General features: G+C 47.8%; 12 protein-coding genes across 12 annotated transcripts; 6 read left to right on the forward strand and 6 right to left on the reverse strand.

The window, feature by feature from the left end:
- Positions 1-1,803: 1,803 nt before the first annotated feature.
- K444DRAFT_517672 (uncharacterized protein) lies at positions 1,804-2,350 on the forward strand (the record flags this gene model as incomplete). The annotated part of the gene is made up of 2 exons (XM_024873797.1): positions 1,804-1,834; positions 1,926-2,350. 2 exons carry the CDS (start codon positions 1,804-1,806, stop codon positions 2,348-2,350), a joined length of 456 nt encoding a protein of 151 aa, XP_024742856.1.
- A 958-nt stretch (positions 2,351-3,308) lies between these two features.
- K444DRAFT_518131 (uncharacterized protein) lies at positions 3,309-3,971 on the forward strand (the record flags this gene model as incomplete). Its single annotated transcript, XM_024873838.1, has 4 exons — positions 3,309-3,348; positions 3,516-3,584; positions 3,634-3,671; positions 3,723-3,971. The coding sequence occupies 4 exons, from the start codon at positions 3,309-3,311 to the stop codon at positions 3,969-3,971; spliced, it is 396 nt and encodes a 131-aa protein (XP_024742857.1).
- A 1,712-nt stretch (positions 3,972-5,683) lies between these two features.
- K444DRAFT_580565 (anthranilate synthase component) lies at positions 5,684-7,668 on the reverse strand. The gene is made up of 3 exons (XM_024877706.1): positions 7,551-7,668; positions 6,078-7,482; positions 5,684-5,995 (listed from the first exon to the last, which is right to left on the reverse strand). Exons 1-3 carry the CDS (start codon positions 7,560-7,562, stop codon positions 5,805-5,807), a joined length of 1,608 nt encoding a protein of 535 aa, XP_024742858.1. The 5' UTR covers positions 7,563-7,668; the 3' UTR covers positions 5,684-5,804.
- A 345-nt stretch (positions 7,669-8,013) lies between these two features.
- Positions 8,014-9,434, forward strand: K444DRAFT_158727 (uncharacterized protein). The gene is made up of 3 exons (XM_024870649.1): positions 8,014-8,776; positions 8,827-8,906; positions 8,956-9,434. Exons 1-3 carry the CDS (start codon positions 8,258-8,260, stop codon positions 9,200-9,202), a joined length of 846 nt encoding a protein of 281 aa, XP_024742859.1. The 5' UTR covers positions 8,014-8,257; the 3' UTR covers positions 9,203-9,434.
- Positions 9,001-9,902, forward strand: K444DRAFT_158680 (uncharacterized protein). The gene has a single exon (XM_024870647.1). The coding sequence runs from the start codon at positions 9,192-9,194 to the stop codon at positions 9,756-9,758; it is 567 nt and encodes a 188-aa protein (XP_024742860.1). The 5' UTR covers positions 9,001-9,191; the 3' UTR covers positions 9,759-9,902.
- Positions 9,903-11,745, reverse strand: K444DRAFT_158710 (uncharacterized protein). Its single transcript, XM_024870648.1, has 5 exons — positions 11,651-11,745; positions 11,277-11,519; positions 11,033-11,118; positions 10,920-10,981; positions 9,903-10,768 (listed from the first exon to the last, which is right to left on the reverse strand). Exons 1-5 carry the CDS (start codon positions 11,651-11,653, stop codon positions 10,047-10,049), a joined length of 1,116 nt encoding a protein of 371 aa, XP_024742861.1. The 5' UTR covers positions 11,654-11,745; the 3' UTR covers positions 9,903-10,046.
- On the reverse strand, positions 11,270-12,627 carry K444DRAFT_158734 (uncharacterized protein). The gene is made up of 3 exons (XM_024870650.1): positions 12,354-12,627; positions 11,793-12,273; positions 11,270-11,643 (listed from the first exon to the last, which is right to left on the reverse strand). Exons 1-3 carry the CDS (start codon positions 12,428-12,430, stop codon positions 11,626-11,628), a joined length of 576 nt encoding a protein of 191 aa, XP_024742862.1. The 5' UTR covers positions 12,431-12,627; the 3' UTR covers positions 11,270-11,625.
- A 1,167-nt stretch (positions 12,628-13,794) lies between these two features.
- Positions 13,795-17,177, reverse strand: K444DRAFT_624490 (FabD/lysophospholipase-like protein; the record flags this gene model as incomplete). Its single annotated transcript, XM_024882407.1, has 5 exons — positions 13,795-15,335; positions 15,392-16,015; positions 16,088-16,680; positions 16,729-16,969; positions 17,021-17,177. The coding sequence occupies 5 exons, from the start codon at positions 17,175-17,177 to the stop codon at positions 13,795-13,797; spliced, it is 3,156 nt and encodes a 1,051-aa protein (XP_024742863.1).
- Positions 17,178-19,234: 2,057 nt separating this feature from the next.
- On the forward strand, positions 19,235-22,247 carry K444DRAFT_607377 (uncharacterized protein). Its single transcript, XM_024879162.1, has 12 exons — positions 19,235-19,738; positions 19,841-19,979; positions 20,040-20,127; positions 20,214-20,230; positions 20,341-20,372; positions 20,441-20,545; positions 20,595-20,783; positions 20,863-20,933; positions 20,984-21,077; positions 21,153-21,181; positions 21,228-21,519; positions 21,572-22,247. Exons 1-12 carry the CDS (start codon positions 19,303-19,305, stop codon positions 22,015-22,017), a joined length of 1,938 nt encoding a protein of 645 aa, XP_024742864.1. The 5' UTR covers positions 19,235-19,302; the 3' UTR covers positions 22,018-22,247.
- Positions 22,168-23,401, reverse strand: K444DRAFT_158809 (uncharacterized protein). The gene has a single exon (XM_024870651.1). The coding sequence runs from the start codon at positions 23,023-23,025 to the stop codon at positions 22,318-22,320; it is 708 nt and encodes a 235-aa protein (XP_024742865.1). The 5' UTR covers positions 23,026-23,401; the 3' UTR covers positions 22,168-22,317.
- A 428-nt stretch (positions 23,402-23,829) lies between these two features.
- K444DRAFT_624493 (uncharacterized protein) lies at positions 23,830-24,156 on the forward strand (the record flags this gene model as incomplete). The annotated part of the gene is made up of 1 exon (XM_024882408.1): positions 23,830-24,156. One exon carries the CDS (start codon positions 23,830-23,832, stop codon positions 24,154-24,156), a length of 327 nt encoding a protein of 108 aa, XP_024742866.1.
- A 417-nt stretch (positions 24,157-24,573) lies between these two features.
- On the reverse strand, positions 24,574-25,166 carry K444DRAFT_607379 (uncharacterized protein). The gene is made up of 2 exons (XM_024879163.1): positions 25,036-25,166; positions 24,574-24,986 (listed from the first exon to the last, which is right to left on the reverse strand). The coding sequence occupies exons 1-2, from the start codon at positions 25,089-25,091 to the stop codon at positions 24,773-24,775; spliced, it is 270 nt and encodes an 89-aa protein (XP_024742867.1). The 5' UTR covers positions 25,092-25,166; the 3' UTR covers positions 24,574-24,772.
- Between the last annotated feature and the right edge of the window lie 1,625 nt (positions 25,167-26,791).

Genomic DNA, 26,791 nt, shown 5'->3' on the forward strand with positions numbered 1-26,791 from the left:
GCCATTTGAATCTGCGATCTGCCAAACAGTAATTGGAGTCGACATCCTCGAGCAATCAGTCGCCCCCTTGAAACTTCTCATGCGCGCCTCGATGAAGGAAAGCAGAACGCCATTGGCGGGCAATTTGTATACAAGATGAAGATGCGACTCCGTGTACCGAATTAAGGCTTCATTCTTCCATTTAACTTATTTGAAGCAGTCTTGTTGAATCTCCTATTTTCATTATTAGCATCGGAACGACAAGCTTATTTAGTTTACGTGTATGCGGAAGTGGCTCGTCAGGATTTAAAAGTGCCACTAATGGTGGCTCGTATGTAGAGAAGGACGTTCGCTTTGAAAGTTGCGCGATCTTTAGTGACAGCTTACAAGGAAATCGGAGACCCAGTCACCCTGGCGCTGTACTAGGACTTCTTTCTTCAAATATCGTTCCCATCGGTGATGTTTGACGTGGCTACTCCTATGTTAAATCAGAACGTCATTCTTCTGATATTGGATGTTGAGCCTCGATCCGTGGTATCTAGTCATCAGGTTGAGTAAGGAGCAGCAGATGCGAGTAGTGCGGGGGCCGGCCGCCTTCGACGCACCATCCAGAGATTCCAGACTGAATGGGCGGTTCTAAGAGGCCTAAGGAGAGTGGGGGTTGGGTAAGGGCTGGTGAGGGCTGGTGAGGGCTGGTGACAGTGGTGAGGGCTGTTCAAGGCAAAGAAAATCCGAAGCCAACGCTGTAGATGAACGTCGTCGAAGCGATCAAACACGTTCCTCGTGGCACGGAAAACCATTGGAGAATGGCTTTGGATTTAGGGTTACGTCTCTTACCAATAGCGCGCGTTTGGCATGCCCAGCAGCCCAGGGTCTGCATCCCGCAGGGCCGTACACACCACCGGAAGCTGACGATGAGGCGGCTACTTCGGTTAGGGAAGGAGAATGCGGACAGAATGCGGACAGGATGCCGACGTGGGATGGCGAGTCGCAACGGGGGACGAGCTGAGGGTTGCAGCGCAGATATAAGAGCCGTCCTGGAGTACCTGGCCCTGGGCCTAGGCGATTGAAGGGGGGAGGAAGGAGAGAAGGAGAGGGAGCGGAAGAGGTCTGGAGACAGGTACTTGTAGAATGCAGAATTTGCATCTACATCTGCATTTGTCGGAGCCGGCAGGGCGGGCCAATATGCAGCAGCTGCTGCAGCTGTGCCATGTGCGAGGGTCAGCCTGCCGGCAAAGGCTGTTTGGCTCTGAATACATTGCATTGCTGCGCTGTCCGGTGATGGTGCTGTGCAGGCAGTCGACTCTGATGTTGTTACTTACGAGTAGTGGGGGTGCTGCATGTGAACCTCGTTCTTCCACTTCCCTTCCAGACGCCGTGGCCAAGTCGGCGTAGAGCGCCTCCAAACAGAGGCTATCTGCCAGTCATGGCTAGGCGGATGCAAGTAGCTTTGCTGCTTCTCTGCGTAACGTCGAAGCAAATAATTTACTCCGTACTAGACCAAGGCTTCCTCCACATCCACCTCCACCTCCACCTCCACCCCCATCAGCGTCCTTTTCTCACTGCCAGACCACCTCTCCTCTACTACCTAGCACCTTCCCACCAGGTCCGCCTCTTCAATCTCGAACTTTTTCTTGCTTCTGTGTTCCCCTGGCAGCAATTTTAGTCTCCCAAGCAGGCGCCACCCCACAAATTCCACCATGCCCGAGCTTTAAAAGCTGCAACAAATTCCAAACTTCTCGGAAGAGGAGCAAATCCTCTCGGGCGCCCTCGTCACCGAGGTGGCGCACTGTCTTCATTATCATGTCGTCGTCAAGCCGCTCAATGGAGTCCCGCACAGGCCGCTCCAAGCAGAGTAAGTTGAGAATTTCCCAATTTGAGGAGGATGCCCTGCCTGGACTTCTCTCTTACAAATCAGCACAGAATTCAAGCTGACGGTCCTTTAGGATACAGCGAGTCCGGGGATAGACTAGTAGCAGGCGTAGTACCTTTGAACGAAGCCAAAACCCACGTCCTCTTGATCCAGTCCACTCGAAGACACGGCTGGGTCCTTCCCAAGGGCGGATGGGAGTCTGATGAGAGTTGCACTGAGGCTGCACAGCGGGAGGCATGGGAAGAGGCAGGAATTGTTTGCAACGTCGACTATGATCTCGGCACAATCAGAGATACTCGAGCTCCCAAGCACATGTCCAAAGACGCCCCCAAGTCTCTATACCAGTTCTACGAGGTCACGGTCACAAGGGAGGAGGCAGATTGGCCGGAGAAGCATAAGAGGACTCGACAGTGGGCAAACTTTGCGGAAGCTTCAGAAGCTCTCAAACACCGTCCGGAACTCCTTGAAGCTCTCAAGCGGTCAACCATTCAGCGGTAGCCTTGCGGGCCCGGCGTTCTATCCATCCACACTGCAGTCGCGGCGCAACAGCACTTGTCGTACAGGTCGAGGTTGCCTACGTCAGCCCCTGGATCGAGAGCTATAGGATGTCGGGGTCCGAAAACAGCAGAGATTGCAAAATTCGCGGTGAATTTCCTCGGTTTCTCCAGTTTCAGTCAGGTCGTCGGTACAAGGAGCGTAGCTTCGCAGGCTGGGTCGTTTCCTTTGGCAAACATCATCGTTGATCATTTCCCCTGCACTAGAAGACAATCAAGTCGGATTCTGCCGTACTTTTTAATCCAATGGCCAACTTCATTGATCCGGCACTGACAGACCTTGTCGATTTGGTTATCCCCACAAGCACCAACCAAAATGCGGAGCATTCTCATGGGGGTTTTGGCATTTCATAAGACATTTTGCATTTTGCATTTGCATGGCGTTTTCAGACAGGGGCATAAAATGGGCATGCATAGGAAGGAGGCGTCGATGGCAGACGTAAATTTAACACAAAAGACCTGTACATGTAGAAAGCGGCTTGATATCTTATCTGTGTTCTTAAGGCCTCTAGACCTTTAGAATAAGATAATCGTCCAAGCCGCTGAGTAATCAAAAGTCGATTTCACTAAAGAAACGCGTTTTATTCCCGTCCAATTTTTTGTGGCTCGATGTGGTCCCTTGCATGCGGCTCTCCTCTCCAGAAACGTCACCAAAGTTCAGCCCAACGTTCGTTTCCACCGACTCATCTCTCGCCTCCCCTGCCATCACAGAGATTTCTCCCAACGCACGCGACTATGGGTTGGAGCTCATGATATCGAATTCTTGACCTCATCGCCCATTGTGCAAAATGGAAAACCTCACACTTGAGGAAGTCCCTCCACAGGGAGCGCCGGGCGGGGCGCAAATGCCACTTCCAGGACCAGGCATGCCACCACCTCCGAACCAGCAATTGCCGCCGCAGATGTTCACCACTGCTGCGCAATTACTAGATATGACTGATAGTACGGATTTCTCTGTCTTCACTTTTAAATCTTCCTCGGGGGCAGTGGCTCTGCTCTCAGCCGTCGCTCTGTCTTTGCTCCGTACTTTCCAAGGATCAAGCACGTCTACTTGGGATCATGCGTTCACTTTTCAAGGGAAACAAATGGGCTAATCTTACTTACTTTAGAAAAACTCATGGTCGCCCTCCGCGACGGCAGAAAACTAATCGGTGTCCTCCGCAGCTGGGACCAATTCGGTACCTACATCCCCTTCCCCTCTCCTCCCTTTCTAACAATTACCCCCAGCAAACCTCGTCCTCCAATCCACAGTCGAGCGCGTCTTCGTTCCCCCACCCTCTACTTCCTCCTCCAGCAATCCTTCCACACCCACACAGCCAGGACTCTACGCCGACATCCCCAAAGGCATCTTCCTAGTGAGAGGCGAAAATGTGTTGTTGCTGGGAGAGATCGATTTAGATAAAGACGATGATCCCCCGCCGGGATATGAGAAGGCGGAGGCGGAAGTGGTGCATAAGCTTGCGAAGGAGAGGCAGGCTAAGGAGTCTCAGATTGAGAAGGTTAGGTTGGGGAAGTTGAAAGAACTGGGATTTGAGGGGGAGAATACTGGGGAGGCGCTCATCTGACGAATGGAGGGTGGGGGAGAACGGCGGCTTTCGTGATATCAAAAATGGGCTAGAGGAAGAATGGAAGTGGGGGGGCTGTCACTTTGCAGAATATTGTGAAATGCATCAAGTTTCAGCGGGAGATGGATGGTTGAAATGAATTAGTGGTCTTGAAAGCCGCTATGCTTAGAACTCGTATGAAATGGGTGGCATGGCTTTGCTCATTCAATCCGAAAAGATTTCCGGGGCTGTGAGACATGGTTCGCCTGTTCAGAAGCCATTTGTTGCGCTGAGATCGATAAACCCTGCGATTTCGACTCCTGATCATGAAATCTAAATGTGAGTAAAGCGAAGTTGTGAAGTTTGGGGGTTCGTAATAGTCAAATTATCTTCAACGGATAAAAAAATCTCAAAGGGATGAAGAAGTATTCTCCTACCTTCATCCGATGCTGGAATTTCCACGTTGTGGAAGGGCGAATGATTGTACTGAACAGATCTGGTAGTACTTGAACAATTCCACATGATTTAAGTATCAAGGGGATATACAAGTATTTGAATTACTCAACGCTACCTCGACGACAACATCCTCATGTTTTTTGTAAAGTTAGTCTTGGGATGAGTAAAGATTCACTTGACCGTAAAATGACAAAGGAAAGAAAGTAAGGGTATATTAGGCAATTGACAAATGAAAATGCCTCCCAATCCCAAAGCCTCTTCATTTCCAACAGTATCCCTTCAACCCAGAGCCCGTCCTAACTCCTGTTCCAAGCCAACTCATGCCACACAGATATCCTACGCAGCAGGCGTCTCCGCACTCGCCGTCTCATCCTCCGTCGCCTTCTCAGTCTTCTTAATCGCCTCCTCCAACTTCCTCTTCTTCTCGGCAGCCTTCTCCCTCTTCTTCGCCTCCCCCTTCTCCTTCTGCGCATCCCTTTTGACCCTCGCCCCTTCACTAATCACTGCCGGCCCCGCCCTCACAACATGCCAACTATATACCATGCCCGCCTTGAAGCTCACCCACGAGTTCTTGAAATGCTCTTTGGCCTTCTTGATGTCATTTTTGGCGTACGTGGCGCGGCGTTTGGCGCGGTACTGTTGCTCTGCTCGTTGGGCACGCTGGAAGGCTGAGGATGCCTGTTCGCGATTCGCACGCAGCCCGAGTTCTGTTCCTGAAGTGCCCGGACGGCCGTTGGGTGGGAGGGGCTTGTCTTTGAGGCCAAGGGCTCCGGTGGCTTCTGCTTGGGACATTGTGTATAACTTCGCGAAATGTTGGAAAAGAAGGGAGATAAATTAAAGCTTGTATATATCACTTCACTGAGGGAAAATGAAAGAGACGTCCATTAAGTGGAATGATGGCAGATGTGAGAATGAAGAGGGGGATCGTGAAGCGCGTGAGAAGAATCCACCAGGAAATATATCCAAGAGAGATTACCTTTATGCCTGTCGCAATTTTGCGCGACTTCGACGACACATCACCAGGAGCTGCTTACTCGAAGTCCAATCGCTTTGTGAAATTTTCCTTCTTGAAATCAATGCATTGATGGCGAAGAGGTTGATCCTTGTCAATCTTCTCGTGGCAGCTATCAAAAGGTGGAAAGAAACGGATTCGACAAGGGAGGGCGCGGAGATCTCTTATGTGAGTCATTTTCATGCCATTTCAGATGTTCTAGAGTGTTTGATGAGGCGTGGGTGGCGCGTGAAAGAGGTGGAGAAACGCGTTTAGTAAGGTGAGGGTTGTTTCAATATGAGAAGCGATCAGGGGCTTTGAGTTGGCCAATGAGGACTGAACTGGTCTGGTCTACACTAAAACGGCTGATCAGGAGAGGAAAGATTGACTCCAATTTTTATTTTTTATCATGCAAAGTACCCATCTTGCTGCTCCCTTTTCTTGGTGGGGTAAGGAGTCAGCATCGGCTTTCCTCCATTCATTTGTTCCTTCAGATATCGCTCCTCGGCATTCTGGAGGGAAGTCATGCTGGCCCTGAGCTTATTCATCGTCTCGATGTACTCGTCGTAGGGATCCGAATCAAACACTATGCCGCCCCCTAATATGGCGCAGACAATTAGCATTTCATTCTCCAAGAATTGATTCCCTCGAGTGTCCGACCCCTGGCAAGGAATACTCACCTGCTTGCAGATATGCGATCTTGTCCTTAAACACCATGGTCCTCAAGGCAATACAGGTATCCATCGCTCCCTCGGTTTCGTTGCCATCGGTATCAACGCTCGCATAACCAAAGTAGCCCACGGCTCCAGCATAGACGCCTCGCTTCTCCTTCTCCAGTTCCGCAATGAGTTCCATTGCCTTTACTTTGGGTGCTCCAGAGGTGGTACCAGCGGGAAATATAGACCTGAAAGCATCAAATCTAGTCATGCCCTTTCTCAGGACTCCGGAAACCTGCGAAACCAGATGCTGGACATGGCTGAACTTCTCCACAACCATTAAGCGATCGACTCTGGTAGTCAACGGATCACACACTCGATTGACGTCGTTTCTCGCAAGGTCAACAAGCATGACATGTTCTGCTCTATCTTTTAATGACTGTCGAAGTTCTTCCGCAAGCACATCGTCTTCTTGGAGATTTTTCCCCCTTCGCACAGTTCCAGCAATCGGGTGGGTAATGATGCGTCCTTCTTCTTCTTTCACAAGAAGTTCTGGAGAAGCACCGATTATTTGGAATCCTTCGCAGTCTATGTAGAACAGATATGGAGATGGGTTTACTCTCCGTAGTTGTCGGTATATGTTAAAGGGGTGAAGAGAAGTTGGCCTAGCGATTCGTTGAGACGGTACAGCTTGGATGATATCACCTGCCATAACATGCTCCTTCAACTTCTTGACATGTCCTTCGTATCCTGCCTGTCCGATGTTCGAAGTGTATTTCTGGTCGAGTTTTATAGGGGGTTGATAGGGGGGGGTTGCATCTCCGGACAGAAGCACATTGATCATCTCGAAGATGGTAGTTTCGGCTTTCCTATAGGCATCTTCAAGATTTGAAGGATCCTCGGGAATGTGAAGGTAGGTGATGATCTTTACAGCCTCGTAGAATCGATCAAAGGCGACGATCGTATCGAACAGCATGAATAACGATTCGGGCACTTTCAATACATCTTGCATCGGCCTGGCAGTCTTTGGCTCAAAGTACCGCACGCAGTCGTAACCAACATAACCAATGGCTCCTCCAGTGAGTGGTGGTAGTTTCAATCCTGGAACTTCTGCCACCCTGGTCATCGCAAGCTCTGCCTCCAGACCTGGGAGTGGATCCACAGACTCGCCATGTCCTTCTCCAGTTTTGAGGACCTTTCGAGGACCTGCACCCACAAAGCTGTAGTTTCCAACCCTCTCCGACGCCGCACTCTCAAATAAAAAGGAGAACTCGGACTTGTATTGTGCGGAGATCTTGAGGTATGCCTGTGAAGGAGTGATCAGGTCGGAGGAGATTTCAGAAAAGACGGGGACTCGATTTGGAGCATTCGGTTTGCCATTGAACTTTTTCAGCAGATCCCGTACGGCTTCCAAGGAAGGCTGGAGGTCCTGGCTTACTGTAAGCTTTCCCATCATGCACAAATATGAAGAGTCACAGAATAAATAAACAAACCTACTCCGGCAGACATTGTGACGGATTTCACAACTCAACAACCCACACGGTATTTCGAGACAAACTTTCCTCGGTAATTGGGAGGTTTGAAATAGTGAGGAGTTCGTCTGAATTGATGGAGGAAAGATGGAAGGTAAGTGAATAAATTAGTGATGACGAGAGGAAAGCGGTGAGCAGCGGCAGAATCTTAAGCTTCCCCGAATGGGAAAGTGGTCTCTACGTAGGAGAAATAAGCGGCGGCCGAAATTGGCCCCTGCGCCAACCCAACACCTCAACTTTCCTGCCCTCTTTTTGAGACTACACAAGTCAATTAAAGCTGCAAAAGACGTATGTAGGACTTGCGAGATCTGGTATGACTGTAAGAAGTCGTAGAGAGAAAAGAAATTAATTTGCTGTGTAGTAAATACTGATTTTCTGGAGTCCGCTGAATTTGTCAAAATCGGCCACTTTTCTCCTCCCGCTAGAGTGGCTGGGCTAGCGTGGCTGGTGAATATCTCCCCACTACAACAGCCAATGAATTCTAACACACTCTGATAATGTCGTCTCTTCTTCCTCGCAGCATTGTTTCCATGATTTGCCAATAGAGTCAGCATTCGACACATTAATTGTACCGTTCTGGCTAGCTATCCCTTGTCTCTTTGCTATTTGCCAGGATTCCCACCACCTCGCTCATAACCAACCTCGCCTACGGCCACTGCCGCTGGCAGCAAAATGAGTCTACAATACCTAGGAATCAGTCATTTTCCCGTCCTCCACCGGCAATTCTCCTCGCCGACAAAAGGAGCTTTCTTGGACTCATCTCCCAGTCAGCAAGACCTTACTCAAGACAGCAAGGATGTCCTTATCGAAAGGTTGAATGATCTAGTGCTACGTCTGTCAACAGCCCAGGAGCTGGAGGCTGGTGCAGTGACCGCTGTTCACTCGCAAGTAGACAGGATTGAGATGATTTTGAGAGGTGAAGAAAAGCACAAGCAGCCGAACCATCCCCGCAGTGGAAGTGGAACACCGGTGCCGAAAGATGACCCATTCTGGGGCCCTGCTACCCCAACACAGAGCATTAAAATGCGTCTACCAGACACGTCTACTGGTGGTCAGCGACCACCGCTTCGTCGGAATTTACAGCAGATGTCTTCAGCAAAGGCCAAGGAAATGGCACAGGAAGCTGAAGACCTAGCTTCAAGAATGGCCGTCACTCTTGAAGAATTTCAACGTAGGAAAGAAGAGTCAGATGTAGGCCCATGGAAAGTTTTGTGTAAGACCTAGTCACTGACACCAGAAAGCACATTCACGATTTACTTATAACACGTGTTGAGAAGGCAGCTGAGAGAATCCTGGTTCTAGAGTATAGGATTGCAGAGATGTAGGTCAATTTTGGACTAATGTCGCAGTCTAAGTCTAACAGCCCACAGAGAGAATGATTTTGAGGCAGATCAATCAGAGCTCAAGTTTCTCCGGATCCAATTACAGGCACTTGAAGCCCAATGTGCTCAATATATTCCCCGCAACGAAGACCCTGAGCTTACGGAGAGCATCTTGAATTGGAAAGTCGACTGGGAGGACATTGACAGGCGGTCTAAAGCCCGGAGGAAGAAGTGTAAGATGTCGTTGTCAGTGAGTAATATGAGTGACTCCCAGACAGCCGTGGATGGCTCTTGAAGTTGGGACAGAGCAATCCATAACAACAGAGCCATGTATCAGTAACAACCTGATATTACCCAAAATCAGGGTGTCACCTTGCGGGTTCGAGAAGATTCCGTCGTCGATGATCATTGAACCGGAGGATCATATATCGGCGCAACGGTCCAGAGCTAACGACTCTTTTTCCTCGCAAAAACACAAAATCGAAAGCAGCCTTCAACCTATTCCAAAGTCCAACTTCAGAAATATCCGGATCATGGGTAAGAAGATCCCTCAACCAAAAACATCAGAATCCATCATCGCTCAGCTTAAGCAAGCACAAGAGCCGCACAGTCGATTCATCAACCAAGCCCGCGATGCTAAACGAAAGCTCGCTGCAGCTCAAGGTATGGCCATCCCGAGGTGGGAGGATTATTGGAAAGAGCTCGATGAGTGGAGGGATCTCGTAGTGGAGCAAGAGATCGATCGAGAGCTTTATCAGCATGGCTTTGCGCCGACACCTCCGACAACCCCTGTTCCTCGACCCGTCAAACCCAAGGATCTTGAGAATGTTGGTGGAAACTCTAGGGAATGATGTTTTGTCGAGCTTCTTGAGCTTCAGGCTTTCGTTGTCTTTCGTGAGGGGAGGTGGTGGTCGGATTTCAGCGCATAGGAGTCGGCTTTTCTTGGTTGGGAAATTTTGATGTGCTGCGCTCCTGTGATCATTCAGGGGGGGTGGGGGGGGGCAACTTTGAATGTCCCATACCCAAGATACTTTCCAGCAGAGTGCCAGTATGCATATTTGGCAAGCGCCCAAGTCGGATCTGCCGCTACATACTCCGTAGTTAAATCAAGGTGTATACTGAAGTTCTCATCCTATTCATTATTCTGACGGTCCAATTGCCGTATTCGCGAGAATCTCGGAGAAGTTCCAAGATAAGTGAGTTGATCTGATCGCCACTTCGTTGGATGCCGCTGAAACTCGTTGCTCGCACATTAATATCCCACTATTTTCCTTTTCGCGATCCCTATCCATAGTGACGCCGCGAACTCTGGCCCAACCTGGTACCCATCCATCCTTGTCAATATATTCCTCCTCAATTCTCATTGTCCATTCACACAATTTCCCCATACACACACTGTCACACACTCCTTCCCTTCTGGGGTACTTGAGCAATAGTGCTATGGCTTTCCTCCTCAGCAAAGGATCCCGACATTTTAGTGCAGTTAGGAACATAGGGATTACAGTGTAAGAATCAAAATTGAACGCTGGCCTCTTGAAGTGTCTGGCCTTTTGAGTTCCCTGCCCATCTAGAGTGCCGAGCATATATTCCGACATCTCAACCATTACCCTAAACTCGTCGAGATGATGGTCGAAATCTTCCTCATTGGCAACGAGGGGTGCCGTGCAGCCCATAAGCGCCGACACAATACGATTCCTCATCAAGGCTGCGGGGAATAAATCAGAGGGGTTGTTCTCCTCTTTGAGACGCTTCCACAGGGGCGCAAATGCGGTCTTCCAACGCATAGAATCAGCAGCCATACTTTCCAGTGTTGCTAGAACTTTTGGCTCGCTACAGGAGTGCCAGCCATTCATCGGGAATGCTGCAATATCACTAGGTCAGTATTTTCCGAATCTAGAATGTGCCAGAAATATATTGAACAGTAGGATCTCTTTCTGGGTGGTACAAGTACATGGGGTGAAGCAAAACAGGCTCGGATTATGGGGAAGAAGCTAGGAAACCATAATTCTTACTATGAAGCGGAGGAGGAGGTTTCTCTAATGGAATTTCGTGGCACACGAAAGCCATGGCTCTTCTTGACATTTTGTTAGCTCCACAGGCAGAGAGCTTTGTCAGTATGCTTTACCTAATAATTGCTTCTTCGCATATACTCGCTTCGGACAGAGATGTGAAGATGAGTGGCATGCGCTCCAGCACTTTGCGTCCTCTGGCCTGCCATCGACTTAGTTTGGAGCTCTTCTGAATCTCGAGAGGGAGCTGAAGAGCTGAGAAGCCAAGCTCCTAAGACAAATATTTATGACAGCTCCCGTTAAGTTCCTGGACTCAGATCTCTCGAAGAAACAGCAAATCATCAGGAGATTACGACTTACAATGATCATTGCGTGATATTCCGGAGATGGCTGCTCTGAAAACGATACGATTTGGGTGTCCAGTCGGCTGAAGATTCGAACCAGCTCGCCCTCAAGACTGCCGCTATAGGCAGGATCTGATCCGACAGGCCCGGCAAGCAGAGATTGAGCAGATTCATGCCACTCTCTGATGAGCCTCAAACCGGTTTGGATTTGGCGTACCGCAAAGTCCAGATTGCCGTTCCAAGCTTCGAAGCAAAGGATCTAGTTGTTAGAGTCTCGGATCAGCATGCCTGATTGGGATGGTCAAGCTTGAACATGTTCACAGAACAACGGGAGAAGAAAGCGTTTGACAAGTGTCCAGGGAATGTCATTGCCCCGAGAAATTCTCGTACCATGAGTGATGTTAGCAAAGCGATTCTGATATTCGATCTGCCTTCCAATGAAGCGGCCTAAATACAGTTCAGTCTTGTTGAATGTACTTAATAATCATCTACATTGAGGTAATTGTTCTACAGGAGCAGGGAAAGCGCTCACCCTCATCTTACTGATTGCAACCGAATACTCTTTCAAAGCATTTAGATGATGCAAATGCGAGCTCTTATCCTGGACATCCAAGGACAGGGATTCGAATTCGTCAAGCATCTCCATCTTCATATCCATTGCACCCAGAGCAACTACAGCATGCCGAAGAGAATCATCAGACACGCAGGCCTGAAGAAGCATTTGCCGGAAGATTCCTGCATCGTAATATGGCAGAATCTGAAAAGCAGTTTTGGTGCAGAAGACTTCGAAGTAATGGTGATCTTTTTGGGAGTGGAACAAAACGTGAGAAGGATTGTTTACAAGAGAAGGAGAAGCTCGTTTGGGAAGTAACAGGGGTTTCCGAGAAACAGCAATCGCCAATGCCCTCTTCTCACAATTTGGGCCTTCATTCTCATAACCGTCACATTGGACTCTGAAACTGGTGCAACGGACACAGACCGGCCTTTCCTCGCCACATTTCACGCGTCGTTTCCTGAATCGTGGTCAGCGCAAGTGGCAATGGAACTCCTGATGGAGAGTTGGGGCACCGCCTCTCTTCCTGATCAGGCTTACTTGCAAGTACGGCAACCTAATCTTGTCTTCGGTAGCCCTCTCCTCTTCATTTTGGGCTTCATGGGATGCGTCGACATAATCAAAGCTGTTGCTCCCTGACACGTGTTTCAGACAGCGAGTTGAAAAACAAAAGCGGTAAAGCCGTTGAAGCACTCATGGAAAGAGCATGACCAGACATTAGCGGTTCACAGCTCGAGCATTGAGAGGCATCAGGTAGCCTAACTCAATGGTATTTTGGTTGAGGTTGCGTGTAAATCTGGGGGGAGTTGCGAAGGTTTGGTCAACAGATGAATCGGGGCTTCATTGTGAACTGGCTGGTCGACTTGTTCTCGGTTGTGCACGTGGTGTAAGCATAGCCTAAGCTTTGGGGCGGCTGACCGACCAATCATCTGCCTTGCGAACAATTTGAGGATACGCTCGCTTACTCGCAGGTACTCGTGTGTACAGTGGATAAAAAAACCCCTAACGTCCATCCCTGCGTGCCGAAAAACCCCGTGTGCCGAAAAAACTTCATAGTTTGAGGGTCTTAAATCTCCACCACGTAAATATATAAAGTTATAATTAGTTTGTAATTGTTCTTTGGCTATTTCTCTACAAGGGCTCGAATGAAGTCAGAAAAATATTATAGTTTGGCTATATTGTCGATCGTCCTATTAAAAGCGTCAAAAGCTGCTATAGCTAATACCCCCTGCTTTATTATAATAATCGACCTGTCCCCGGAACTCGGGCCCGTAGTATAGAGCTTTTATCAAGTTTAAATATAACTCCAAAGGTTTGAAGACACAGAGCACAAGGAAATCTGCCTGCCGGATTTATCCGGACAAAAAGTGGGAGGTACACAAAATGCCTAGCCTCTTAATAAGCGAGGCAGGATTTATTGCCCTTACCTTGTATTCACAGCCACGCTAGTCGTATTTTATTACGCAATTTATAAATATCACGTGAAAGTGTGGCGCAGTATGGCGTTCTTCTAGAAGTTTCCACGGCAGCCACATGTCTGCCTCCACACGGAGTTGCCACTCAGTAGTTTCAATCCGCCACTCAGTCGTTCCAATCCCCATCCCCATCTCCATGTAAGGTACGGAGGGAATGCCTTATGAGCGACCGCGCCAGTAAAGCCTTTGCAGAGGCCTCCCTGCCGGGAGAGCCTCGAACATATAATGCCAGATCAAAACGCAGTGGAGTTTCTCTGGCTACCCTGTATCATGGTAATCATAGGTGGCGCTCGAAAGAAGAGAAGGCCCTAGGCCAACAGCTTCTCACTCCATCGGGGGAGAAAGCCCTTAAACAGTGTTTGAAACTAGTAGCTGACCTCAGGAATCCTATGTGAATCAAATGTTTACTTCCCCTCGCCTTTAATATCGCCTGCCAATGTTCCACGACGACTAAAGCGATCAACCCTCCGGGCAAGAACTGGGCTTTGGGCTTCTAGAAGCGCTATCTAGCACTTGTTGTTCTCAGCACCTAACGCATGCAATATGTCCCGCAGGTTCTGTGACCTTGGATGGTCTGGTCCGACAGCTTTCTCGTACCCTTCGAGAGCCTTTGAATACATGATCCTTGCTTTCGCAAGGTCAGCTCGACTTTCGAAAAGAGAAGCGAGTCCCCATATTGTGTGAAGCGCCGGGATGTAGGTTTCAACATCCGTACCAAGAGCCGTCTTGTAGCCTTGCAGCGTCCGCTGGTACATTTCCTCTGCCTCGTCGAGCCTGCCTTGCTCTTGGTAGAGACTCCCTAGATTATTGACTGTGCGGAGAGTCGACGTATGCTCTGTACCGAGCGCCTTCTTTTTGCCCTGTAGCGCCCGCTGGTACATCTTCTCTGCCTCGTCGAGCTTGCCTTGCTCTTGGTAGAGATTGCCTAGGTTGTTGACTACGCTCAGAGTCGACGTATGCTCTATTCCGAGCGCTTTTTCTCTGCCTTGCAGCGCTTGCTGGTATATTGTCTCTGCCTCGTCGAGCCTGCCTTGCTCTTGGTAGAGAATCCCTAGGTTATTAACTGTGTCAAGAGTCGACGTGTGCTCTGCACCGAGCGCCTTTTCGTTGCCCTGCAGCGCCCGCTGGTACATCTTTTCTGCCTCGTCGAGCTTGCCCTGGTTTTTGTAGAGACTCCCTAAATTATTAATTGTGCGGAGAGTCGACGTATGCTCTGCACCGAGCGCCTTCTCTTTGCCTTGCAGCGCCTGCTGGTACGTCTTCTCTGCCTCGTCGAGCTTGCCTTGCTCTTGGTAGAGAATCCCTAAGTTGTGAACTGCACCTAGTATCCCAACTCGTTCTTGAACTAACTTGATCTCACTGCTTCCGCTTTCCTGAGTAGACCATTGCCGTGCCCCTTTCATCACAACCCAGCGAGAACACGCTTGCGCGTGAGGTAGAAGCCGGCGTTGTAGAGCAGATGAGTCCAGCGATGAGCTATGGGGTACGGCCCATCCAACAACGATTACTGCTAGCTGAGCAAGTTGTAGTCGCAAATCCTCACCCTGGGAGTAGTACGCCCATCTGTGGACAACTGGGTGAGTAGCATAGCCTCTTAGGCCTTGAACATCCTCAATTAATGAATAGTTGCGTAGTAATCGAATTGCTTTTGTAAAGGCTAACTCATTCGTTGCGATGTCTCCAATCCATTCTGATAGGCGTGTCGCAGTAGTCGTAGACGCATTGCATGCTGCTGCAAATAAACCGTACCACAGATCTTTGTTGTTGAGAAATGCCCAGAGAAGAAGAAGGTTGGCCGCAGTTTCGTGAGTTTTTCGAATGGCACCAAATGAGATAGCCCAGGTCGTCCAGACATTGCGATCGGGGTAGTCCTGGAGTGGGGCGCCCTCCCAGTCACAGGATTCCATAAGCTCTTTCCACTTCTCCTTGTAGAACTCGACATATCTTTGAGGCTCAACTCCAGTCTCATGTAGAAATGCACCTGCCTGTGCAATTGCGAGCGGAAGGCCGTCCAAGAAGTCCAATAGGCGGTCGCCTTCAGCTGGGTCTACAATAGTATTATTAGCTCGATGCTTATGCTTATATGATAATGTCCATACTTACCATGCTTCCTCTTATACCGGGTCTGAAGAATAGCTCGTGCTTGATCCTGATCAACCTTTCCCAAATGCTGCGAGTTCCCAAGCTGCTCCAGCTTGGCTAGTCGAGTTGTGATTAGCACAGAGCCATGGTCGGCGCCAGAAAAGTAGTGCATCATGTCGTATGCGTCAGGATTAGGATTGTGACCGTTGTAATCCCTATCGACATTATCGAAGATAAGCAGCCACATAGCGTTGTCCTCCTGAGCAAGCCAGCCCATGACTTCTCGGACAACTATGTTGATGTCGACCTTACTGCCAGCATAGTATGTCCTACTCGACTCGGAAATCTGGCCTTCTGGGATTCTGCTCGCACAGCTTGCAATGCTCTGTACGAGGCTGTCCTTGCTCCTCCCATCTAGCCAGAATATGGCACTAAACCTGCGCTGATGCTGTGAGGCAAACTCCACCGCTAACTGTGTCTTACCAATCCCACCGAGCCCATGAAGTACAAGTCTCTTCTGCTGACAGCTATACCGTTCTGGGAGGAGCACTCGTTCAAGCTCTGCCATCTCGGTAGGTCGTTCTATAAATTTGCTCACTCTTGGGATACCTTTGAGACTGAAGACTATTCGATATTCTCCAAAGTCTATATAAGCATTTAGCTACATGACTGATAAATCATTGAAACAAACTAAGAATTGAAAATTTCAGGACTGACATTCTCTTCCTGCTATATTGTTTGCACATGCCTGCAATTGCTTAAACACACCCTGAGATCCGATATAGCGTCGTGTAGCCGCGGCAATCTCTTTCCTCTTCTTCGACTCCTCGAGCCCGATCTCCTCTAGACCTCGATCAACATTGAACCGGTAGTATTGACCATTATCCTCGAGGTGTGACTTGTCTCGCCGAAATTTTTCTGCCGTCTGCTCCGTCTCTGTAGCAATGGTAATAAGCGTCTCACCAATATGTAAGACATCGTCCCGAAATGGTTTTAAGGAGGGGACGCCAGTACCGATCGAAACTACACATTTGATCCGGCCCTCGAGCGGCTGCGGCCCCCACATAAGCTGAGCTTGATTCCAGACCTCCCATATCGGATTGTTAGCTCCCGTTGCTCCGTCTACAAACTCTTCTCTATACCGTCCGACAGCAATAGGATCAAAAAAGGAGGACGCCGCTGACGTTGCACGGCAGGCTTCCCAGATCTTAACGCTATTAAGGAGGTCACTCCCGCCACGCGGCGACTTGTAGCTTGTCAAGTATACTGTTTCGCTCGTCTCTTTGCTTGTCGCGCACACGAACCTGGATCTATTAGGGACTTGCTAGATACTCCAAGTGGGTATAAGGCTAACGTACACCTTGCATGGATCATCTGATACATCTTTGAGCAACGCATCCACCTGCAACCCTTGCTCTGTGACCACTTCCTTGACGGCTCGGGCCAGCTCTTCCGAGTCAAACCTGCCCTGAATATTACCCTTTACTGTGACGCGATGCCTCTTCTTCTCGAAAACCTGGTCCGAAAGCGACAGGTAGGCATCGATGCAGTCGTCGATACTCATCTTCAGGCGGCCGAGCATAATTGCGACAAGTCTAGCTGGTCAGCACATATATCTTTGGTCTGCGAATATTACAATCACCTACCCACCAGTGCTTGTTCCCCCAATCATGTCGAAATAGTCGCATGGCTTCGGAGGATTCTCTGGGTCTACAGTCTCCATGAGCTGCTGGAGGATCATAAAGGCTGACAAGCCACGGACTCCGCCGCCATCGAGCGCGAGTAGGCGGAGATCTCGATCTGGCATTGTTGGAGAGAAAGAGTCTCAGTGAATCTTGACTTGCTGACTTGGTATGCGTAATGGTTTGTTGAGCTGAGAAGTAGGCTGCGCTTATTAACTCAGCTGAACAACGATGGCAGCATGCGCAGCTGCGAGCGCGGCAATCCAGCCAGTTGCGAAATCTCTAAGGGCTCATGCTGTGTCGTTCAACTAGCATGCTGCTTCGTGTGCTTAAGAATTAGGAACTCTATTATGCATGATTTTGGTAGATGCGAGACGATAGGGTCGATGCTGGCTTGAAATGCGGTTATGTTCAAGATTTTGTTTGCGATTTTCGTGCCTGGACTAGCTACGCTAGGCATCAAAGTTATTACTAAGCTGGATGTGGCGCATTAAGCACAACAATACCTCTAGCCACTATTGGCCTTCATGCCTCAGGTTTCGTAATTAAATTACAGCGTAAATATTATGGGACGTGCGGGATTGTTTCGTACTAAGCCAAAATTGTGATCCGAGGTACAGAGCCGCGCAGTAAATTTGCCCGCAACAGCAGCCACAAGGCTAATGACGAATTCCTGTAAAGGGATGAGGTCTTAGAGCTCCGATAAGACCCTGTTATAAAGTATTAAGATAGTATGAGCTTAGTGGTGGAGCTGTGGTGGAGGAACTCTATTACCTTATAAAAGGAGTTTCTTTGTAAATCAGGCGTGAGGACGACGATGCGAACGCGATTTTCTAGTGGGAGGGGTTTAGAGTATCCGGGAATGGCCACGGAACATAACTCATAAAACATTATAGAAGGTATTAAGGTGTGCATAGATTTTAAGATGCTTAAAGTCAAAGTACCTATTATTTTTTTCGGTACGCAGGGTTTTTCGGCACGCAGGGATGGACGTTACCCTGAAGTGTGTTTCTACAAGTAGCAGGTTCGCCTCCACAAAACCTTGAATTCCAGCTCTCTTATTCGTTAGTACCCCGTCTTGCGGCGTCTGTGGATCCAGACAAGGCATGGGTTTATTCACCTAAGTCACCAAGTATTTCCGCACACGGTCGGACCAGCGCACCACGCTCCGGTCTTTAAGGTTCTCCTATCGAGTCACGTGCAAGCTTTTAAACCTCCGCTGGCGGAATAGCCATATTATGGGCAGCTCAGCCTACTTCTTGTCCAGACATTGAAGTAGAAGTTGGCCATGATCTCAATATAGTCTCCAATGCCACCGATTGCAGCATCGCAATTCTGGCAGTCGACATTGGGATGTCACGGGACTGTCTAACTTGAAGAGGTTAAGAGAATAAGGACAAGCGAATGTCAAAACCATGAAGTCCGACGTCATACATTCAGACATCGGAAAGTGATCGTCCAGGATCACCGAATCGCAGCAATTCTAAGAGGCCGCCTTTTTATCTCCCCAGGGATTTCTCAATTCTTATCCATTCAATTCAGCTCTTTCGCTAGATCTCACCCTCAAAACTACAGAAAACGCCGCACAGCTATGGAAATGACGTCGGGCTCGCGAAGGTCCCCATTCTTGTGGTGGGTGGAAATGTTCTGTCTGGGGAGAAGTTTATCAGAACCCTGAGCTTGATGTACTGTGACGTTTGTGGAGGGGCGTCGAAAGAGCACCACTTTGTCACTTTGAAGTCAACGTTGAAACTCTGATTCCTTAAATCTGTGAGCAAAGCGAGCGACTATCGTTGGCCTCTAGCCAGGAAGCACTCTGGTAAAGGTGGCCACAGCGGATGAATCAAAGTTGGGCTCCGCATGTGACTCTAGAACTTTTATATGTTTTTCTAGCTAATTCAATGGCGTGGCCCGTCAAACTTGTTACTCACAGTTCGGGAACCGGTCGTGGCGGAACGACCAATCAGATTCCTTCTCCCACCTCCTAAAAGCCTCAGCCGCTCATGAATTTCCTTGGTCTGCTCATGTTGCAGTGACGATCAGCTGAGGTGCGCGTGTGCCCCTCAATTCCTAGCTGGCATAGTTAGAAATGCGGCGAGGCATACATTAGCTGTCCGATTTCCATTTCATCATTTAATTATTCTTTTGTGTTACAGCTTCGTCCTCTTCTCTTGGGTGAGTACTTTCACCAATTTACCTTGACGGATTGTACAGATTTGGCGATCCAGAACAATTGGTACTGTTTACATCATGGCGGTCCCTGATCACGAGAAGGAGCGGAAGGAGTCCAGCAGCGATTCCCTCAGCGGCAACACCGAAATCGAGAACACTTCCGTTAATCCTAAGGCTTCTGGTGCCGTTCCAGAAAACGTGGATGCCGACCAGCTTCGAGCAAACATCAATGCAAAAATTGCGAACCCCTTGTCTGGCTTCACTCGTGCTCAACTAGCCCAGAAGGGAGAAGAATATGTTAGGACCAATAATGTTGGCAATGAGGAAGATATTCGGGCCTTTAGACTGGGCGCAATTCTTGCTCAGGATCCCAATCGGCACGCCGAGGTTGACGGACTTACAACGGAGGAAAGTGAGGTCTTAAGCAAGGAAATTGCCAAGAAATGGTCTCAACCTCGACTCCTCTATCTTGTGATCGTTCTCTGTTCAACTTGTGCAGCTGTGCAAGGCATGGGTGAGTCCCGCCCCTTCCAATCTTCGAATCACGGCATGATGTTTTCGGCTCCGGTGGTGGAGGTTATCCGGTTTCGATGCTTTTGACTGACCATTTTCGCAGACGAGACTGTTGTAAACGGGGGACAAATATTTTACTCGCAACAATTTGGAATCTCTGACAAGAATAGCTCAAGAGACTCGTGGCTCGTAGGGTTGGTCAACTCAGCACCTTATCTTTGCTGCGCATTCATTGGCTGCTGGTATAGTGTCTCTTCTATGATTTCCTTAAACCTATGAGAAATCGAAGCTGATCTTTAAAGGTTGACGGTTCCCTTCAATAACTGGTTTGGCCGCCGAGGAACGATTTTCCTCACTTGTAGTTTCTCTGCTCTGGCTTGTATCTGGCAGGTATGTAATTCCGCAAGTTGATGATTCAGAAACTTCCTTCCGAGCAGAAATCACACCTTCCAAGGTGGAACTAACATTCAACGCAGGCTTTCACTGGCTCGTGGTAGGTCCTACCTTCTCAAAGTCTCAATCTCACTTGTAGAAATGTTCAACAGCTCCTAAAACATTCTATAACCGAGAACATCTAGAAGAAGTATGCTGACTCCGATCTAGGTGGCATATGTTTATTGCCAGGTTCGCACTAGGTATTGTTTCTTCAATACTTTGTCTCTGGTTCACCGTAGATCTTATCTAATTCGACTTTTGACGGCAGGCTTCGGAATAGGACCAAAATCTGCTACTGTGCCCATCTATGCGGCTGAATGCTCCCCTCCTCAGATCCGAGGTGCTTTGGTGATGCAGTGGCAAATGTGGACTGGTCTGCCATGTCTCAAATTTGCAGAAGAACCACACTAACTGGATGCCAGCCTTTGGAATCTTTGTCGGCTATGCATCTGATCTCGTATTCTATCATGTCCCAGACCAGCATGGAATCACTGGCCTGAACTGGAGACTCATGCTGGGATCCGCTTGCCTGCCCGCAATAATTGTGGTCTGTTTCGTTTTCCTTTGTCCTGAGTCACCTCGTTGGTATATGAGCAAAGGTCGACACGAAAGTGAGTAATCCAGCGCCATAATCTTGCCCCCACCCCCTCCCTATCTTCGCTTGATCAGTTACTGACCCCGACTCTTCAGAGGCATATCGGAGTATGTGTAAGCTTCGGTATAACAAGGTGCAAGCTGCTCGCGATATATTCTACATGCATGTGGGTCTCCATTTGGTTCTACCACTTGGAGCAATAGTTAACAGGAAAAGACCCTTCTCGAAGCTGAAAACCAAAGCATGATCCTGGGCAAAAGTAAGATTGCGGAACTAGTGACGGTACCTAGAAATCGTCGCGCAATGCAAGGTGAGTTCTGGCCGGAGTCGTTTCTTCAATTTTCAGAGAGCTGTGTATTGTCTACTGACCTGCTCGTCTCGACAGCATCCGAACTCGTTATGTTTATGCAACAGGTTTGTGGCATGAATCCCGTTGGGTAATATATCACTGACGATCTAGTTCTGTGGCGTCAACGTAATTGCCTATTACTCAAGCGAGATATTCCTTGAGGCGAACCTTTCCGAGATAAGTGCTCTTGGTGCTTCTCTAGGTTGGGGCGTAATCAATTTCCTCTTCGCCATCCCAGCTGTATATACCATCGACACTTTTGGCCGTCGCAATCTGCTCCTAACCACTTTCCCTCTCATGTCTCTGTGCTTGTTCTTTACTGGATTCAGCTTCTGGATTCCCAGTTCCTCCGAGGCTCGGATTGCCTGCGTCGCTCTTGGCCTGTACCTCTTTGGCATTGTTTGTAAGTTTCCCCTCTCCTCTCTCCGCATCACATTTTGTTAATACTTCGTTAGACTCGCCCGGAGAAGGACCCGTTCCATTTACTTACTCTGCAGAGGCGTACCCCCTATACATTCGTCCCCTTGGGATGAGTCTTGCTACAGCAACAACTTGGTTCTTCAACTTCGTTTTGAGTGTGACTTGGCCAAGTTTGCTGAAAGCATTCAAGCCACAAGGTGCATTCGCCTGGTACGCAGTCTGGAATATCATTGGATTCTTTGGTGTCCTCTTTTTCGTCCCCGAGACCAAAGGCAAGACGCTGGAAGAGCTGGATCAGGTCTTCGGAGTTCGATCGCGTGACCATGCCGCATACGGATTAAGACAGCTCCAGTACTTTTTCAAAAGATACATCTTTAGGCAAGACATTGAGCCAGAGCAGCTTTATGAAAAAGATAAGGTCGAGCATCATCCCGACAGCTTCACACAGGAACAAGTGGCGGATCAGACGACGAGAGTCTAAGAATAGAGAGTTGTCGATGGATCTTCGGTACAAAGACATTCTGTCACTGTTGCCTGAACATGATGGAATTGTGTTTGCGATTCCCGGAAAATTGTAATATGGAAGCTTTTGTAAGATTATAATTATGGACATCTAATATGGGTCATTATACGCGTCAGTCCTTTCACATTCACGACCACGGTCCAAGTGGAGATGTTGATGTAATTTTCTTGGTGTTACCTCGTCTGAAGCACATCGAAAGCAAATCCATTCCCGCCGACCTCAGAGGTCTTACGTCTTTGTTCTCACCTTGCACTTACCTCACTTGTCGCCCTTGCCCTTGCCCTCTTCCTTTGCTCCTCCGGCACCTTGCTGTTGAGTTCTCAGGGCCGCCAGTAGGGCTGCCCTTCGGGCCCCCCTGCCGGCTGCAAAAAATCCTCCTCCAGGTCCTTGCAGCTGAGCTTGCATCGCGGCGATCTGATTCATCCTACCGCCTACTGGAAGTCCTCCAGATCCTTGAAGTTGAGCTCTCATGGGGTTCAACCCGCCACCTATTCCTGGAAATTGGGCTTGCCTCGCTATGGTGCGATCCCTCCTGCCGCCTGATAGGAGGCCTCTCGCACCTGGCAACTGACCCCCCATGGCTTGAAGCCCTGCAGCACCAGCTCCTCCCACGGCACCTCCAGCGGCACCAGATCCTCCAACTATACTAGGTCCCGCTCCAGGCCCTCCGATTCCACCGGGCACTCTCCCAGGTCTTCCATTAGGCATTCCAGTCCCAGCCATGAGACCCTGTGATTGACCATTATTTCGCCCCAAGGGTAGGCGTCCCTGCAAGAGTCCCTCCATCGGCACCCGTCTTGGGCGGAGCATTCTTTCAGCAACATCAGAATCATCCCCCTCTCTTCCCCTCCTTCCTCTTCGGGTTCTGCCATCGCGGCCTACTGGTGGCCAAGGATCCGGCCCGCCTTGGCCATAAAATGCCCATTGTCCACCCCCACCACCAAATCCACCAACTCCTCGAGCCATTTTCTGTTCCTGCGACTGCCTAACTTTGGTTTTCAAGTTGAAAGTATGTTATGAGTAATAGTCGTGACTGTTGACCGTTTTAATTTGGAAAGAGAAAGAGAAAAGGTTTTGGGCAAGGAGAATAGGCCAGAGGAATAAGTAATGGGAAAAGTGGAAGAGAAATGGAGAGATTGGAATGGAATCAAGTGAATGGGAGACACAAAGAGAGGAAAGGGTAGACTTGATTTCTGCGATGCTGTTAGGAGACAAACGGGAACATCTTGAATGATATTGCTAACATATCTGTTGTGCTGTGCCCGCTGATTCAAAGACTTCAGTCTGCAGCTTTCCCCTTTTGACTCGCTTGAGCTTACTGCCAGACTAAGGTGCAGTTAATCTGATGACAAAAAATCCGTCAGGTAAAGTCAAAGAAGAAAAAAACCAGTGAATATGCCATTTTGTTTGACTTCAACGCTTCAAGCCTTTTCTTCAAGCAACACATCTCCTTTTAACCTTCGACTTTTAATCTTCGAAATAGGAAATCAAGAAAATTTATGCAATCTGGAATGATCGGGCCTCACATCCTATCGTCAAGAAAGATAGAATATTGAACTAAGAACTAAGAACAAGTTCCCTTGGGTATCCAAGGATATCCCTGCATGGAGGTGGATGGTACAAGGTCAATTACTTTCAAGATTAACCCAAAAAGAACCCAATGAGCTGTTCGAAAATTTATTTGCTTCCTTTCGATCATCAAGACCAATCGCCATCCACCATCAATCACCTAAACAATAATCCACCACCATCATCTGGCTCTTTAGCATCATGGCAACTCCCTCGTTCAATCGACGAGCTGCCGGTCTTAAGTCGATCGGGGCAAAGAGGTTCCTCGCTGAGGACTATGCACGTGCCCCGGGCGCACTGAAGACGCTCCTGGGCGATGAGTACATCATTGGGGATGGCGTCAAGCTGCTGGCAAAGATGCAGGGACTCAGGCCACTAAAGCAAAATACGAAGGACAGAACCGAATCGCAATCTCAAGTCCCCCGCGAGAAGGAGAAGGAAAAGCGAGCGAAGAAGCAGAAAGAGCAGCAAAAGCGAGCAGAACAGAAGAAATTGGAGAGCGGGGAGAATAAGAACGCTGCTTTCTAGTTAGCTATGCGGGTTCATCTCTTCCGTCCACTTCCTGAGCAGATCCGAAAATCGATAGTTCCGCTATCGAGACCCAGTTTCTCAGTTCACGGCTCATCAAACACAAGCATCAGCCGTCGACGAAGCTTATGTAGGCGGGATGAATATGTGAATTGGAAAGTATGGCTACGGGGAAAGCATTTGACCGGCTGATGATGATCTGATATAGGAAGTTTTCGTCATTCCGTGTTTGGTACTCGGCGTCATGTGAGGACACTCTGCGTGAATGAAGAGGCTTCATCAATCACGATAACGGCAGTTGCTGCCATGATTAACATACACACTGATAACATTTAAGTTGCCGACTGCATTGTGGTTGATGAGGCGGACCTGGAGGTCTGCCAACTATCGATTCCTTCCAAGGAAGTCGGAATTGAAGCTGCTGAAGAGTTGACTGAGCTTTTTGCAATAGGGCAAGCATATTGTTCGTCATCCTTTGGGGGATCTGGATAATATCGAATGGTTAAAAAAGGGCTCGCTTCATTCGTACACTACGCAGAACACGGAGCTGATAAAGGCAACATGATTTCAGGTGAGCAAACAACTGAGGTCCCAACCACCTCCATCTCCTCAACCCTCATCTCAACGGTCCATGCTCCCCCTCTCCAGCTCTCTTCACACCGCTCGCAACTCTAGCAGCACCACCCTCAACTCCTTCCGCCACGTCTTTGATGCCATCACCGACTGGCTTTCCTGTCTTGCCTGTCACTCCATTAACGGTCTCTCCTACACCGCGTCCTGCTGCGCCAACGACTCCGCCGACAGTGTTGGTCACGCCGGATACGAGGTTCCTGGTGAGGGTTAGCCAGACAACGATATTGCTGAAGATGGGACAGCTACCCAGCAGTTGAAGTAACCCAAGTGACCGCTCCTGTAGCTCCTGATTTACTGGACATATTGATAATTGATATTTTTACTTGCTGATATTTCAGAATGTGTGTGTAGCTGAAAAATAGAATCGTGCAGTGCAGGAATGATGAAGAGTCGTTGGGTTATCTTGTTTTGATGTGGCTGTGCTCTCCCCCCTTAATTGGGGGTCTTCTACGTCACCGCCACAAGGATCAAAACAGGTCTTTTGCAATGTTTACATATTGACATAACAGCACTCAACTCTGATTGGAGAAGGAAACGATCGAATCATGAAAAGGAAGCAGATCGACTTGAGTATGAGTCATTGCCCCACGTTTCCTTGGAGACGAAATGCCGGAATGTACGGAGATCAGGTAATGGATTGGCGTAGCTTGTAAGTTGTTCTCGAGAATTCAAGAAGACATCATTAGGGTTGGCTGGTTGTATCGTTACCCGTAATAATATAAAAAGCTTTACCTTTACGGTATGTAAGAAGCTTTTATCATTATAGTACGTGCACCCATATATATATAGATTAGAAGGTTTAATTGGCCCATTCCAGGGCGTCAAAATCGAAGCTATTCAGGAAATCGTCCACCTATACAGGGCCCTCCTGCTCCTGCCTTGCAATTATATCCTTATTAATCACTTGCTAGGCTTTAGTAATATTAATTTCCTCCCGTCTCCTCTTCCCTAGTACCAATATAGGAATTATAGACTGAAATAAGCCTTGAAAGTACTCTGCTATTATTAAATCATTCTCTAAATTAAGTATAATATCTTATATAGTATCTTCGTCAAGTATAATTCCTATATCCTTTTATAATACCCGAATATTAATATATATAAAGAAGAGCTTATTAAGTACTTTAACTAATAATTAATTTCGTAATTTCATATAGAGGAGGTTTATAACTAAGAAGACTTATTTAGAGGCTATAGAATTCGCAGTAATATTAAGGAATTAAAGGGCAATTACGGCTAGGCTTTTATTAATAAATTACTAGTAAATTTTAGTAAAGCCTGAGAATTAGAGAATATATTACTTATATAAAGGTACTAGAATATCTTCTCATTTTCTATATATTTCTAATAATAATTTATAGGATAAAAATCACTATTTTAGTAGATATAATTAATAAAGGCATTTACTATTTCTAAATTACTATATTTGTCTAAAAACTCGGAAATCTTTTACTAGCTTAATTATAGAAACTAATTAAATCCAGTATGATTTTTGGGGCTAAGTAAATATACCAGGAAATAGTAAACTTGTACTTGCCTCTCAAATTAACTATTCTAACTATGGGTCTTATAATTGAGATACTTTCGAATATTATATATAAAGGCAAAGTATATAGGATTAGCAAATTTTTTAAGATATACTCGAATTTCTATCTAATAAGAATATATTATACTAATTATACTATAGGTTAATTCAGATATCTTTTATTTCTTATAAATAACCTTAAAAAGGTCCCTTATTTACCTTAATTTAAACTAGAAGTTCTTGCTTTATATTAAGGCTATAACCTTCTTTATAATAGCCTTTAATTTATTAACTTATAGATTATTTATATAAAGCTTTAAAGCTCCCTCGTTTTGCAAAATAAACTAAATTAAATAAAACTATAGCTAATTAGTTAGGGAAATTATTTAATTAGGGCTAATTCTCTAAACCTACCTATATACCCTATCTAGTATTCCCGGCAGTAATTAAAGTAATTGTTTTATTAAGTATTACTAT

The sequence above is a fragment of the Hyaloscypha bicolor genome (genome assembly GCF_002865645.1).
Source record: "Hyaloscypha bicolor E unplaced genomic scaffold K444scaffold_15, whole genome shotgun sequence".
Classification (NCBI taxonomy): domain Eukaryota; kingdom Fungi; phylum Ascomycota; class Leotiomycetes; order Helotiales; family Hyaloscyphaceae; genus Hyaloscypha; species Hyaloscypha bicolor.